This window comes from Heteronotia binoei, chromosome 5, assembly GCF_032191835.1.
Source record: "Heteronotia binoei isolate CCM8104 ecotype False Entrance Well chromosome 5, APGP_CSIRO_Hbin_v1, whole genome shotgun sequence".
Taxonomy (NCBI): domain Eukaryota; kingdom Metazoa; phylum Chordata; class Lepidosauria; order Squamata; family Gekkonidae; genus Heteronotia; species Heteronotia binoei.
This window is the reverse complement of record NC_083227.1, coordinates 17640137-17656368: the sequence shown is the minus strand read 5'-3', so window position 1 is coordinate 17656368 and position 16232 is coordinate 17640137. Positions and strand designations below refer to the sequence as shown.

At 44.6% G+C, this 16232-nt stretch overlaps 2 protein-coding genes across 2 annotated transcripts in view; both read right to left on the bottom strand.

The window, feature by feature from the left end:
- Nucleotides 1-16232, bottom strand: part of LOC132571073 (zinc finger protein 345-like) — a 97977-nt gene extending 81745 nt beyond the window's left edge. Inside the window, exon 1 of the mRNA XM_060237735.1 lies at nucleotides 16134-16232. The gene's annotated coding sequence lies outside the window, so the exon portion shown is untranslated. The remainder of the gene's footprint in view (nucleotides 1-16133) is intronic.
- LOC132571777 (zinc finger protein 420-like) lies at nucleotides 9481-11013 on the bottom strand. The gene has a single exon (XM_060238570.1). The coding sequence runs from the start codon at nucleotides 10999-11001 to the stop codon at nucleotides 9481-9483; it is 1521 nt and encodes a 506-aa protein (XP_060094553.1). The 5' UTR covers nucleotides 11002-11013.

Genomic DNA, 16232 nt, shown 5'->3' with positions numbered 1-16232 from the left:
GTAGCTTCCGAGTCCACAATCCACAGAGCATGCTGCAAGTGCAAGTCTGTCCTCACCAGCGTAGCCTGCTGTCTCTGAGACTTCTTGCCTCTTTGCACCTCAGGGCAGTTTCTTCTCAGATGTTTCTCGGACCTGCAGGAAAAATTTTTTTTTACTCGCAGAGCTCGCTCCTCCGGCTGCTTCCAGCTGGACGTAACTCCTCTCTCGTCTGGTTCTTTCACTTTCCCCGGCCTCTGGCTGAGACTAGCGTGGGCAGCTTGCTCTCTACATTCCTTCTGCCACTGGTCCTCAGCCAAGAGCTTCCGGGTCACATAACTCAATGTGATTTTATCAGTATCCTGTGCTTCAAAAGCCATGAGCAGCATTGCAAACCGCTCATGGAGAGAGTTTAAGATTATGTAGACTTTATCCTCATCAGGAATCACCTTTCCTCTCTGCTCCAGCTCCTGGAAACACACCAACAAGGCATTGAGGTAGTCTCTCACCAACTCCTCTGGCAGCATTCTTTTATGATATAGCTTCCTTGTCAGGGCAATTAGTGAGCCAGCAGTCTGTTGCACGTACATGGCCTTCAGACCTTCCCAGGCTTCCTTTGCCTGCGTCTTTCCCGACACATGCACCAACTGGTCATCTGCAACACTGAGGATTATGGTGGCAAGGGCTTTCTGGTCCCGGACGGTCTCTGCAGGTGTGGGTGCATCGGGAGGATCGGATATGAATTCCCACAGCCCTTCTCGTTTCAGATAGTGTTCCATCTGCACCGCCCACACATTGTAGTTAACGGGAGTTAGCTTCTCCACCAGCAACGTAGCTGTAGCCTGAGCCATTCTGCTCCACACCTGGTTATCAGCCTCGCTGGTCTCCTCCTCCAAGCAGCCTTCTTCCTTCACTCCTGGAGCTTTCCTTCGTCTCCTTCCAACGAACCACCACTACTCAGGGTACGTAGGTGCAGCGGTATCGTGCTGGGCCCATAACCCTGTTGGCTTTTAGTGAGTGGTCTCTTGAGACTCGACGGAATAAAGTCTGCACATAGTTGCTGTTAGGCAAACTATATACACTATTTATTTACAGATATTTACACAGACTAACAAAGTGCTCCGCATATACAACCACCATCCATCCACCACATGTAGCACTGGGCTACATTACATTTATACAGTTCAGCACAGTTCATTATCCAATCAGCTTAGTGCTGAGTCATTATACTCTTCCCCCTTACATCATCCTAGCTGATGGAATCTGGAGGACTGCCAGCTGTCAACTGTCAGTTAGATCATCTACTGTCATGTAGATCATTGCAGCTCTAGCTGTGGTCTGATGACTGTATATTCTGACAATCAACAATTTGTTTGATTTCTTGAGATATTTGGAACAAAAATTGTTTTATAAAATGGCACAACCACCAGCAATGCATGTAGTCTCCTATTAAATCGCATTGTTTTTTTACAGTAGGGGTCAATTTCATGTCTAATATGATGCAAATTTGACAGTGGTATATACCACCACATTATTAACGTAATGATTTGTTATTTTATGTTATATGTACTAGACATATAACTTGGAGCAGACCAGATGTTAGCCCAGTCTTGTTCTGTTAAGCGATGATTACAATCAGAATTCCATTTTAGTTGATAATTTAAAGGCTTTTTAAGATCTAAGGATTTTAAGATTTTGTATAATTTTGAAAGGATATCTATAGTGTTGTCATTTAGTTTAGTTAATAACAGGGCTTTTTTTGTAGCAGGAACTCCATTGCATATTAGGCCGCACCCCCCGATGTAGCCAATCCTCCTGGAGCTTACAGTAGGTCCTGTAAGAAGAGCCCTGTAAACTCTTGGAAGATTGGCTACATCAGTGGGGTATGGCCTAATATGCAAAGGACAAAAAAGACCTGGTTAATAATAATCCAAAGTCAGTTTGTGGCCTCTGGAGGGTTTCTTTTAACAATGGAGATTCAAATAAATGTTTAACCTGTAAACATGAAAACACATTATTTTTTTCTGAAGTTTTTGTTCTAATCATTTTTTGTCAGCAAATTTGCCTTTCTGTAAAAAGTCTGCCAAGCATTTAATTCCTGCTTTGTGCCAGGAAGTAAAAGTTGGATTACTGTCTTTCCTTGGGGGGAACCATTCTTGGTCAATGAACGAAGAAGGTAAGGAGGTCTCAGGGGCTAATTTTTTTTTGTATTTAAGCCAGATTTTAAATAGTGTAGCAAACTATGTGTTTTGCTGCCATGTTTGGATTGGGACCAATGATGGATTCCAAGCAAAGTTCAACAGAGAATATGAGACTAAGTATGACTGCATGAGTTGAACCCATTGTAAATGAGGAAAAATAAAAGCACGTAACATCGATATTAAGTTGGAGGCCTCATAGTATTTCCGGAGTTCTGGCATATCCAATCTGCCAAATTTTGTAGGTCTATATAAAGTGAATTTATTAATTGTTTCTAAAATGCCCATAAGAAGGCATTTAAGTCTTTTTGCCGTTTATTGAGATTTCAAGAGGAAGAGTCCTAAATAAAAATAAATATTTGGGCAAAGTAAACTTTTGATAAGATTCATGCTGTCAGGCTAGGAAAGTGACAGTTGGTTCAATTTTTTGATTAAAATCTCCAGCTATTACAATTGATCTCCAGACTACAGAGGTCAGTTCCCATGGAGAAAATGGCAGCTTTGGAGGTTGGACTCCATGGCATTATGAAGCTCCTCCCTTCCCCAAACCTCATCCTCCCAAACTCCACCCCCAGAATTTCCAGGTATTTCCCAAACTAGAACTGGCAGCCCTAACCATGGTGTTGTGAGGCATGTACTGAGACGCACTCGCACCCAAACATGACCACCAGTTGTTTGGAAATCTTGAGGGGGGGGAAATATCCATCTCCTCCCCCAGATAGTTTGAAGTAAGGTTGCCAGATATTTAAAAACAAACAAACTGGACACATTGAGGTGCACCCTGTCAGCACAAGCAGCTTGAAGCACACGGTTTGCACTGGGGGGAGTGCCCAGCACAAGCATGATTTGGCAATCGCTGCTGCCAACCTCACACTTGGGCTCAACGCCACCACATTGAAGCCCAAAGAGCAAGCTTTCTGCTCTTTGAGATTGGTATGGTTACCTGTTGGACAGTCCAGTGCTTTCGCTGACTGCTTGGAGAAAACTGGAAAAATATCAGGCATTTAAATATCCGTGAAAATACCGCACTGTACTGGAATATTCTGAACAAATGGCAACCTTAGTTTGAAGAGGAAGCCTGGAATTAACACCTCAAATGTCACAAGTTCTGACAGCTGTACTAGTTCTGATTTCTGACTCACTCTCTTTCAAACATTTGTGTGCTCTATTGAGGAAGTCATAAAGTCCAAACTTCTGGGCCCAAGTAGCTTCCTTCTAGAATCTTCTTCCCTCAGGACTACTTTCTAGAAAGTCGTTGAAAGCCTGCAAGGGTGGGGCCTCCTTGTTATTTGATGTGCCCAAGGCTTTCTTTTTTTGAAAAAGCCCAACAGGAGTTTATTTGCATATTAGGTCATACCCCTGGCATCACCGAAAGTGGCATCACCTGCCCAATAAGTTACTTTCCGCATATTGACACAGTACAGTACAAACAGCTGCATTTTATGGATGTGTGTTTTCATACAGCCCAATGAGAAACCTTGTTTCGCTGCCCCCTCAACAGGGACCAGTCATCTCTGCACATTGCTCAACAACCAATTATATCAATAGTAAGCAAACCAATCAGTCATTTATAAATGATATAATTTTAAGAAGTATTAACATTTGGTGCTCATTTCAGTTCATGTTACTAAGTTCATATTACTAAGTTAGTTCATGTTATTGAGTTTTCACACAGCATACTGGGAGATGCAGTCCCCACATAATATCAAGTCAAGTCCAGTCAGCCTTTATTGGCACATAATATCATTACTTTATTCTTCCTTCATTTATAGTCTGCCTTTCTTAAACTGGATTATGCCGTGTATATGTAATTCTGAATAAAGCCCTAGATGCAGACTGATAAATTCACACTTTATTGCAAGAAAAAACAGTCATTGAGAAACACTGGCAAAACAGCAAGTATATACAGTCTGGCCATGGTTAACTCCCCCACCCCCACCCCAGCAGACAACAGTTACTCCTGCTGGCTCACTCCAGAATCCTTCATTTGCATTTCATTGTTACAAGTTGTTACATGTCTAGCATCCTGAATGGCCAATTCTTGCAGGGTTCAGGATCCTGGTTTGCAAGGAGTGCCTGCCTCAAGCTCAGGCCTACTAACAGAGAGAACACAGCAAATACATAACAGTTGCCTTCATGGACAAGCAGCTGTGTTTTGAAGTTGCTTGGCACAGTATTAGAGGTTAGTCCTCACAAAGGCTATAAGTTAAACACCTGTTATACACAATTAGAGAAACACGGGGCTTTTTGGGTAGAAAAAACCCAGCAGGAACTCATTTGCATATTAGGCCACACCCCCTGATGTTGCCATTGTTTTACAGGGGGCTTGTAGAAAAAGCCCAGCAGGAACTTATTTGCATATTGGGCCAAACCCCCGGACACCAAGCCAGTCGGAACTGCGTTCCTGCTCAAAAAAAGCTCTGGAGAAATAGAAGGGACTTGCATAGGATCATCTGGAGTTCAACAGGGAGCTCTCTCATTAACTTGCTGAGGTAAAAAGGCCATGTTTTGTAAAAATAATTATAGGAAGGAAAATGGCATCAGGATTCATGGATGCCATAACAACTAGTTTGGCCCTAAGCCCATTGGAAGGAAAGTAGCTCTTTCACACATGCTAAATCATGCCATTTCAATCCACTTCAGCAACCTTTTGCAAGTTTCACACAGTAAAATCCAGTTGCAAAGTGCATTGAAAATGTGCAATTTTGCATGCGTGAAAGCACTCTATCTTGAATACAATTGAGATATTTTCTTTTAAAATTGGCTTCTAACTCCCAAAGAGTAACAGAATTGTACTTTCGTCAGTATTATTGTCTCTGTAGATCACAGAATCAGATAACACTACTGAGTCAGTCTGTATTTTTCCTTGGACATCTTTTATCTTTCAGTTTCTAATGTTTTTGCTTTGTGACCTCATCGGACTTGGAAAAAAGGGTTATAGATCAACAATAAATCTATATTTGTTGGTACATTAGAAATTTCTTATGGGCCCAACTGATGAATGTATGCAGCTCCTAAAATAGATATCTGATCGGAATACTGTAGATTTTGTGATTTTTGTCATTTTTTTAAAGCATAACTTACTGACCGAATTATCTGCTTTGGATGCAGCAAGTCACAAGTTTGATCTCCAGTACACAGTATCACAGACTCATAGAATCAAAGACTTGCTAGGCACCTTCAAGGTAATCTAGTCCAACTCCCCGTACAGTGCAGGAAATTCACATCTCCCCTCCTCCCCATACACACCAGTGATCCCTGCTCTATGCCCAGAAGATTGTAAAAAACCTTCAGGATCTCTGGTCAAAGCGGCCTGGAGAAAATTGCTTCCTGATCTCAAAGTGTTAGGTAGGCTTCCCAATCCCCAGGTCCCAGTGGGGATCCCCCGGTTTTACAGGCTCCCCCCCGCCCTCACCCAGCTGGCCAGCGGGGGGAATAAGAACATAAGAGAAGCCATGTTGGATCAGGCCAATGGCCCATCCAGTCCAACACTCTGTCACACAGTGGCCAATTTTTTTTATATATATATATATATATACACACACACATATACATATACACACATATACATATACACACATATATATACACACTGTGGCTAATAGCCAGTGATGGACCTCTGCTCCATATTTTTATCTAACCCCCTCTTGAAGTTGTCTATGCTTGTAGCCGCCACCATCTCCTGTGGCAGTGAATTCCACATGTTAATCACCCTTTGGGTGAAGAAGTACTTCCTTTTATCTGTTTTAACCTGACTGCTCAGCAATTTTATCGAATGCCCATGAGTTCTTGTACTGTGAGAAAGGGAGAAAAGTACTTCTTTCTTTGCTTTCTGCATTCCATGCATGGAGAAGAAGAATTGCAGATTTATACCCCGCCCTTCTCTCTGAATCAGAGACTCAGAGCGGCTTACAATCTCCTATATCTTCTCTCCCCACAACAGACACCCTGTGAGGTGGGTGGGGCTGAGAGAGCTCTCACAGCAGCTGCTTTTTCAAGAATAACCTCTGCCAGAGCTATGGCTGACCCAAGGCCATTCCAGCAGGAGCAAGTGGAGGAGTGGGGAATCAAACCCGGTTCTCCCAGATAAGAGACCACGCACTTAACCTCTACACCCACCCCCACAGCCATCAATTACCTCTAGAGCTCTGGCAGGTTTGGAAACCTGCAAACAGGTCCGTTTTTAAAATGTGTGCCTTTAAAGTTGAGCAGGAAACAGGAAGCACTTCATGGGGAAGGGTCAGCAGCTGCTTCATCAGAACACAGACCCTCCGTTTGTTTTGCTTTCATTTACAGAGCAAGTAAGTGTGTGTATAAAAGAAAGCATAGCCCCTGTTCTTTTCATGTTGTTGTGGAGGAACCAGAGCCAGTAAATGTGTGTTTGTGTGTGTGAGAGAGAGAGGGGGAGGGGGAGGAGAGACCGGAAGTGGCACGACAAGGTCGGGTTTGTCATTAGGGTGCTCTCTGACGACCACTCAAATTGTGTGGTTTTTCCCGGGGGTGTTGTTGTGGAGGAACCAAACCCAGTAAATGTGCGTTTATGTGTGTGTGAGAGAGAAAGGGAGGGTTGCCAAACCCCAGATGGTGGCAGGGAATGCCCCGAGTTGGAGGCCCTCCCCCCGCTTTAGAAAGCGGGGGGGGGGGAATGTTTACTGGGCACCCTATTATTCCCTATGGAGAACGATTCCCATAAGGAATAATGGGGAATTGATCTGCGGGTATCTGGGGGGGGGTGTTCTTTGAGGCAGAGCCACCAAATTTGCAGCATAGCGTCTGATGCGTTTCCTCAAAACACCCTCCAAGTTTCAAAAGGATTGGACCAGAGGGACCAATTCTATGAGCCCCCAAGGAAGGTGCCCCATCCTTCATTATTTCTAATGGAGGGAAGGCATTGAAAAGGTGTGCAGTCCCTTTCAATGTGATGCGCAGAACTTCCCTTGGAGTTCAATTGTACTTGTTCCAACCTTGCTCATGGCTCCACTCCCAATGTCTCCTGGTCCCACTCCCAAAGTCCCCATATATTTCTTGAATTGGACTTGGCAACCCTAGTGGTAGGGTTGTCAGCTCCCGGTCAAGAACTATCAGGAGATTCTAGGTGGAGTCTGAGAAGGCAGAGCTTGAGAAAGGGAGGGACTTCAGTGAGGTATAATGCCATAGAGTTCACCTTCCAAAGCAGCCATTTTCGCTCAGGGAACTGATGTCTGTTGCCTGATGATCAGCTGTAATCCCACGAGATTTCCAGCCACCACCTGGAGGTCTTATTATTAGCAACATAGGACCATGGTGTGGAGAGCAGGACAAACTAAAGCACAGTGAAGATTCCAAGATTTTTTTTATTTTTAAAAATATTCTACTATTTTTAAAATAATAAGTCCTTTCATTTTGGCAAAAAAGCGACCTGATTGGTTGAAACAAGGTGGGACTGTGACACATCAGCCATTGGTGTATGAAACTATCAATAAGAGTACTTGCGTGCCATGGGTTGAGTTCACTCCTCTCTCCCACACAAGTGGCTGTTGCTAGCCAGCAAAGCTGATTCTGTCAATAAAAGGTACCCAATAGTTTGGGCAGTTACCGGCTCTCCCTACTCTCCCATACCAGTCCGGTGGCATCAAAATAGGCCTGGAAAGGGCCTCCCCCTGCCTTTTACTGACAGAACCAAGCTCAGCTGTAGGGCTGCCACATCCAACTCAGAAAATACTTGGGGACTCTGGGGGTGGAGCCTGGAGCCTTTCCGATCCCCCATCAATAAAAATACAACATTGTCGTTCTCCTGAAAACGTCATTTCCTTGTTCCCCAGCAGCTGATAGCATTTCCACTAAATTAAAGTGAACACACACACTCTCTCTCACATTTCCTATATTTCAACCAACTTCTTAAGACTAAAAGGAAAATCAAAGCAGAGCAGCTGCAAACAAACCTAGGGGCTCTGCTCACTTCCCTTCCTTTATACATTCACCAGGAAGATCCAGGAGCCTTCAGCCAATTTTGGGGAAGGCTTTCTGTGGCTGTTTCTTTCCTCCTTCCACCCTCAGCCAATGTAATGCAAGAGACCTTGACTGATGGTTTGATGGGCCAAAGGCTGATGCAGTGCAGTTCCAACCAATCTGGGTGCTCCATTTTGCCACCACGAATATATATATTAGACTACACCCCCTGATTGATTTTAGTTGTTCAAAAATCCTGTCCACTGTACTAGCCGTCAATGAAGAGAGTTCTTTCAATATCTTACTAGAACTACTATCATTTCTCCCATCTTCTTGTGGCAAAGGGCCTAAATCTCATTTTGATCCTCATGCAGAACTTTATGCTGAGAATCCTCTGTTATGGTTGTTAAGGCTGCAAACCAATTTGAAGTAAAGACATTGTATAGGGGACTGTTAGTAGGGGCAAAATAATCACAATTTTCCTTTGCTTAGATTCTGGAGGAGAAGTTAAATCCCCAGACTCAAGAGAGCATTTACATACTCTCATATCTTTGTATCTAATTTGCCCCCTCCTGCAGTTAAACACAGCTTAACTAACAATATAAATGGTCTTGAGAAGAAACTTAATGAAAACATAAGCAGCTATTAGTCCCACACAATCATGAAGATATACAAAACTACTTCAATAAACAGGAACTTTAAATGTCTTACGTTGTTTCAAGATGTCCTCCAACTCTTTCAGAGTCTGTGGCATGTTTTAGATGTATTCCTGTAAATTGGATGTGAAGATAAACTCCTCAAGGTAATTAAGTAACTCCACTTGTTTGACAGCCTTATCCAAAAATCAGTTCTGTGAATTGAGCAGATAACGTACCTCAAAGCAGCCAGAAAAATAGAGAAGGGAGGGAGGAGCCTCTCCCATTAGTTACTACTCCGTTCCCATCTTGAGCTCCCCCCACTTTGTTGTTGAAGAGTGCCACTCTGACTGAATCTGTTTGCACACTCACCTGTGTGGCAGATGAAGAGAGCTACCATAACCGAACCTTTTGCCATACGCTGAACATTCAACAGGCTCCTCCTCTGTATGGCATCTTAGATGTTAAAGAGTGCCACTGTGACTGAATCTCCTCCCACACTCTCAGCATTCAAAAGGGCTTCTCCCCTGCATGGGTTCACAGATGCTGTTGAAGAGTGCCACTCTGACTAAATCGCTTTCCACATTTTGAGCATTCAAAAGCTTTCTCCTATATGGGTTGTTGATGAGGTTGAAGTGCACCACTCTGGCTGAATCACTCTGCATGTTCAAAGGGCTTCTCCCTTGTGTAGGTTCGATGATGGTCTTGAAGAGTGCCATTCCAGTCAAATGTCTTCCCATACTCTAAACATTCAAAGGTTTCTTCCCTGTGTGGGTTCGTTGATGCCTTTGAAGAGTGCCACTGGAAATAAATCTCTTCCCACACTCGGAACATTCAAAGGGTTTCTCCCCTGTGTGGGTTCTTTGATGCCCTTGAAGACTGGCACACCGAGTGAATGTCTTCCCACACTCTGAGCATTGAAATGGTTTCTCCCCTGAGTGGATTTGTTGATGCTGTTGAAGGGTGCCTTTCCGACTGAATCTCTTCCCACACTCTGAGCATTCAAATGGCCTCTTCCCTGTGTGGGTTTCTTGATGCTGTCGAAGAGAACTACTCCGATTGAATCTCTTCCCACACTCTGAGCATTCAAAGGGCTTCTCCCCTGTGTGGGTTCGTTGATGCTGTTGAAGAAGGCCACTGTGCATGAATCTCTTCCCACACTCTAAGCATTCAAAAGGCTTCTCCCCTGTGTGGATTCGTTGATGCTTCTGAAGAGTGCTACTGTGCATGAATCTCTTTCCACACTCTGAGCATTCAAAGGGCTTCTCCCCTGTGTGGGTTCGTTGATGCTTCTGAAGAGTGTCACTTTGCGAGAATCTCTTCCCACACTCTGAGCATTCAAAGGGCTTCTCCCCCGTGTGGGTCAGTTGATGCTGTTGAAGACTGTCACGTCGACTGAATATCCTCCCACACTCTGAGCATTCAAAAGGCTTTTCCCCTGTATGGGTTCTTAGATGATGATATAAATGACTTCTTTGAGTGAATGTCTTCCCACACAGTGAGCATTCAAAGGGCTTCTCCCCAGTATGGGTTCTTTGATGCTCTTTAAAGTGGCAGCTCTCATGGAAACTCTTTCCACACTCTGAGCATTTGAAAGGTTTCTCCCCTGTGTGGGTTTTTAGATGTCTTTGAAGAGTGCCACTGTGCATGAATCTCTTCTTACATTCTGAGCATTCAAAGGGCTTCTCTCCTGTGTGGGTTTTCTGATGCTGTTGAAGAGGGCCACTCCAACTGAATCTCTTCCCGCACTCTGAGCATTCAAACATCTTCTCCCCTGTGTGGGTCCGTTGATGCTTTTGAAGACTGCCGCTAGAACTAAATGCCTTCCCACACTCTGAGCATTCAAAGGGCTTCTCCTCTGTGTGGGTTCGTTGATGCTCTTGAAGACTATAACTCCGACGGAATCTTTTCCCACACTCAGAACATTCAAATGGCTTCTCCCCTGTGTGGGTTTGTTGATGCCGTTGAAAACTGTCACTACGACTGAATCTCTTCCCACACTCTGAGCATTGGAAAGGCTTCTCCCCTGTGTGGATTCGTTGATGCTGTTGAAAATCACCACTCCTACTGAATCTCTTTCCACACTCTGAGCATCCAAATGGTTTCTCTCCTCTGTGGATCTTTTGGTGAACAATGAGATGTGATCTGTTTCTGAAGTACTTTCCACATTGAAAACATTTATGCCCCTTCATTATACTGGGTTTTGGGAAGTGTACATTATGCTTTCTTCCATCAGAGAATGCAATTCCAGTTTCTAAACACATCAGTTGCTTCTCTCTTGAATGAATGGTTTGGTGCTTAACGAGATTTGATTTCTGTGAAAAGCTCTTGGCACAGTCTGAGTACCTATAAAGTTTCTCTCCTGTATGTGATGTTTGATGTTCACAAAGGTCTGCTCTGTGAATCATGGTCTTTCCACTCTCCAGGGATTGATGGGTGCTCTTTCCACTGTGCACTACTAAATTGACATTATAATGTGTTTGACCTGAAACATTCCTTCCACACCCCAAGCTGTTGACTGTTTCTTCCAACACGTGAATAACCTCTTGGAAATCCCCCCCTTGGCGAAGAATGGGTTTACTCATCTTGTTGACCACATTGCAGCCTTTCTGCCTCTTTGGTCTTCCTTGATTCCTAAAGTTTCCCCTCACATCTTCATTCTGGATTACATCTGGCGATACATGATGCAGTTTTTCATCCTCCTCATTCTGTCCATCATCCCCTGCTTGAATAAAGAGAGATCATTTCCCTTTTTCCTTGAAGATTTTCTGGTTTCCATGCAGGCCTCCCTCCCTCCCTCTCTCTTTTTGTTCCATGACCTCTCTTCTTGATCTGGGATTTCATGGAAGCCCCCTCCTTGGGAAAGAATGGGATTATCCCTCTCTTACTTGCATGGTTTTGCTCCTGCCTCTGTGCTCCATCTCCATCTCCCAACTTTCCTTTGGCATTTTTATTCTTGGAATTATCCAAAGAGAATCTCTGGAATTCCCCAGCTGTCTCCTCTGCATCTACTGCTGAAATAAAGAGAGAGTCTTCATCAGCACCCAAGCAAGAAGCCAAGCTGCCAGTAAGGCCTTGCTATTAAATGGGTGGTTTAGTTCTCAGTCAGAGATCTCCCTTCCTCTGAAACTCAGCCACTGCTCACACCTTATCCCTGCCAGGCCCTCCCATAGTGCAGCAATATCAGTGAACACACAGTAATGATCTAGAACAAGCCAAAAGAACTGTGTTAACAAATTTAATAAATATCTTATGCCACTGAAAGTCTCTTGTGATGTCATTTATATACTTAAATACATGGATACAGATATGCAAAAATATTCTGTCACATCGCTATCAAACAATATATCAATTTGTCACACCCTGATTCGTGCGCCCCCTCCAGTGACCGTCGTCCCATCTTCTCAATGTCCCTCTCCTGAAGGTGGCTAGGGAAATGGAGAAGACCGGGTTTTAATCAACCTTTTGGCATGTTCCCTGGATGGGTCTTGCTGGGCTGTGTCTCTCTCTTGGGAAGCACCAGCTTGCCTTGTTCTGGGGTCACAGGACCCGCATTGGCTTCAGCTGGGCTCTCCTGGCCCTGGGATGTTTTTCCAGCCTCCTGCAGATAGAATATTGCAGACATTTTCTATCTAAGGATGTCTTAGAACACCAGAGAATGTTGTATGGTTTAAACCAGCTCTTAAGAAAGCAATGGATGTGAAACACAGCTTATTGTAGGATAGCGGGTGCACTGACAGGAGAGAGAAGCAAGCAAGAGACCGAACCATTTCTTTTTGGATGAAAACTCATTTTTATTGGACCACGCTAAAAGCAAGCTTTTTGTTCTGAAACAGGAAGTCTATTTTTGAATTTTGTCTATATTTCTGGCATATACAGTCAGCTCTATAGAGGTATTTTTATACAATTTTGTCCTGACAGCTTCCAACTGGGACTTGCACAATGCCCCCCTCCCCCTAGGAGAGCCAAATTACCCCAAACCAGTCAGCCCCATGACCCAAGCACCCACCAGGAAGGGAGGTGAGCCAGCCAGCCAGAAGTCCATGGAAATGTCCAGCTGGCTGAAGAAGAGGCAGTTCACAATGTCAGCCAGCTGACTGAAAAAGAGGCAGAGCTCCACTGTGGAGCTGGAGCCATCCCAAAGAGCCGCCGGGTCAGGATGGATGGAATAACACCCCATCCCCAGACAGCCGCAGAAGGCTGGAAAAACAGCCCAGGGCCGGGAGAGACTGGCTGTGGCCAATGCAGGTGCTGTGGCCCTGGAACAATGCAAGCCAGCATCTCCCGAGAGAGGGACACAACCCAGCAGGACCCAGCCAGGGAATAGGCCAAAAGTGTGACTAAATCTCAGTCACCCCCATTCTGAGACACCTGGCCAGATTCAGGAGAGGGAACTCAGGAAGGTGAGATGATGGCCACTGGAGGGGGCACGCCGACCAGGGATCCAGGGTGTGACAATATCATGTATTATTTGATAGAAGAGGAAAATATTGGATTTATATCCTGCCCTCCACTCCGAATCTCAGAGTGTGTCACAATCTCCTTTATCTCCTTTTATGAGAGCCAATTTGGTGTAGTGGTTAAGTGTGCGGACTCTTATCTGGGAGAACCGAGTTTGATTCCCCACTCCTCCACTTGCACCTGCTGGAATGGCCTTGGGTCAGCCGTAGCTCTGGCAGAGGTTGTCCTTGAAAGGGCAGCTGCTGTAAGAGTCCTCTCAGCCCCACCCACCTCACAGGGTGTCTCTTGTGGGGGAGGAAAGTAAAGGAGATTGTGAGCCACTCGGCGATTCGGAGTGGAGGGCAGGATATAAATCCAATGTCGTCGTCTTCTTTTTCCTTTTTCTTCTTTCTCCTTCTTCCTTCCTCTTCTACAACAGACACCCTGTGAAGTGGGTGGGACTGAGAGAGCTCTCCCAGAAGCTCCCATTTCAAGGACAGCTCTAAGATAACTATGGCTGACTCAAGGCCATTCCAGCAGCTGCAGATGGAGGAGTGGGGAATCAAACCCGGTTCTCACAGATAAGAGTCTGCGCACTTAACCACTATACCAAACTAGCTTTCTTACACATAGTGATGTGTAAGGATATTTTTGTATATACATACCAATGTATTTGAGTATATAAATTACATCACAGGAGACTTTCAGTGGTATAAGATATTTATTCAATTTGTTAACACAGTTCTTTTGGCTTGGTCTAGGCCCTCCCAGAGTGCTGAGTTCATATTCAGCCTATTCCTCTAATCCCCCCCTCCCCCAGGATGTACATCAAGGGGGAAAGTGGCAAAGATTTGTTCCCTCACTAGACCCACTTGATGTGCTGAGCATGTCTTTTGATTCTCTGGTCTTGATGATTAAATACAAGAAGTTAAGATAACTGGTCCTGTAACTACACAGAGAGTGTCTTTCTAGATGTGATGAGAACCCAAAAGGAACTGGTTTTCAGTCACCCAAAAATACAAGTTTGCTCCCCCCTTGTGCCTTTATGACTTCAACAAACAATACTCCCCTCTTTGTTGGAGGGGTTGTGGGGCTGTCGCTTTCTATCTTCATTGCTGGTAGGACTGCGAAAGCGTCACTGCCTTTCGGAAGCGTATATTTCATTACCATACATACATTACAAATCTTGACATTCCTTTCTGCCCAGGCCTACTTCCTCTCAATAATTGGTCCAATTATAAAAATAAAATCTGCCCAAAGAGCATTCATAACAGTACTCATAACGGCTGCTAAGTCAGTTATTACCCAAACTTAGGAGGACCCAAAAGGCTTGACTTTTGACTCCTGGTCCAACAAGATCTGGGATCATATCACTATGGACAAGATTTCTTCTGGCCTGGATCAATCTGATCCCTACCAGGCCTATCAAAATTACATGGCTATATGGTTTTCTATCCTTGAGAAAATTGGTAATGACCCCTTTTATACTAACTCTATTGCTAAATACATTGCTTACAAAGAAATCTTGTTACTCCAGCTTTTAGCTGCAGGCCAAGAAATCGTTAGTTATATTTGTTTTTGTGACTACAGTGATGTATTGCTGTTCTACCTTTGTTTTGTTCCGCTTTCCTCCATTTCCTCCCTCCCTTTTTAAATTGTTCTTAATTATGGTTGCATAAGTTTGGCCATGTTCCTTGATTGTATTGTTTATTGCCAATTTATTCCTGTTTCTTCTATATATTATGGCTTTAAACGGTTTCTTTCAATGTAAGGTTTTAAGCGAAAAATACAAGTTTGCTGTGGGGCAGTGAGAAGCCAGGAATTCACAAAGTGGACCCTACAATTCAAAAGGGACACCCATGGTTTTGGAAGAGGTGCCATTTGTTGGGGGGGGGGCAGGTAATGACCAGTGAGAAAAGCAGCCCTACAGTGAAAGTCCACCTACATTCAGAGCCAATTTCTTCCTATCTCCAAGCAGCACTCTGAGCCATCTCTGAATCATCCAGACACTTCTGCCTTTCCTAGAAGCACAGAGTTAACCTGGCTCTCTGGAAAGAAGTGCATCTTATGGTCAGCCAGAAAAGTGGCTTATTGAACTCAAGGTCATTTTCTGATTACAAAATGACACAGAAGAGAAAGCCCTACTGGAAATCCACCCTAGAGGAGCACATAGTGTCAGAAAGTCCAGATCCGACCCCAGGAGAATTTGTCCTGTTCCATCCTCCCCAAACCCTTGCAACCCGCAGTGAACATGCAGATATGCACAGGAACAACATGACCAGAGCGATGGAAGGGAAGCGCGGGGAAGTTAGTTTGGCAGCACCTTAGAAAGCACAGGGTTGTTATTGTTGTCAATCCTCTTTCCTGGGGACAGGGCGAGACAGTGCTGGCTGGCCTTGGAGAAAGCCACGCATCAGGGCACACTGATCAGACATGTCTATTCTTCTGTGGGAGATGCTTTCCTGCCTCAACGGGGTGACCACTGATTCCCCTCACCACAACAGAGTGTGCTATATGATATGGCTGAAGCCAGTTCCTTTTGGGTTGCAGTGTTAAATAGTGGGACCATCTGCTAGACACCACCCCTACAAGGTAGAACAGTTCCAAAGAAAGCACTCAAACCTATCTCCACCTAAGTAATGAAGACATCCAGCAGACCACAGTAGGAGAGGCCTGATGGGTCTTTGATCTCGTCCAGCAAGGCAGTTCTTAGGTAACCCTCCCCTCCATGGAATGCCCAGTATTTAAGGAGAGTGCAGCCCCTCAAGAGCCATAGCTGAGCTCAGACCTGGAAGGAGCTCCCAAATCTCCACATCCTGTGCCCAGAAGGCCTCCCTCTCTCCTTACCTAGCAGGGCTGATTATTCTACTAAACCAAGAGTTGCCTAGAAGTGAAGAGAAAAGGTTCCCTGCTATTCCTGGCCCATTCCCCTGACATAACCATGAAGGATACTCACTGGCAGGCAGCTCATTCGGGAAAGAAAGAGTCTCTTGAGATCTTCCTGAGAAACTCTCCAGCCATTCATCCAAAACAAAGCCTTCCTTGCACTCCCCTA

What these genes read in the sequence shown, in the direction of transcription:
- LOC132571777 (XM_060238570.1), bottom strand. Translation starts at nt 11,001, where the DNA reads ATGTGTTTAGAAACTGGAATTGCATTCTCTGATGGAAGAAAGCATAAT.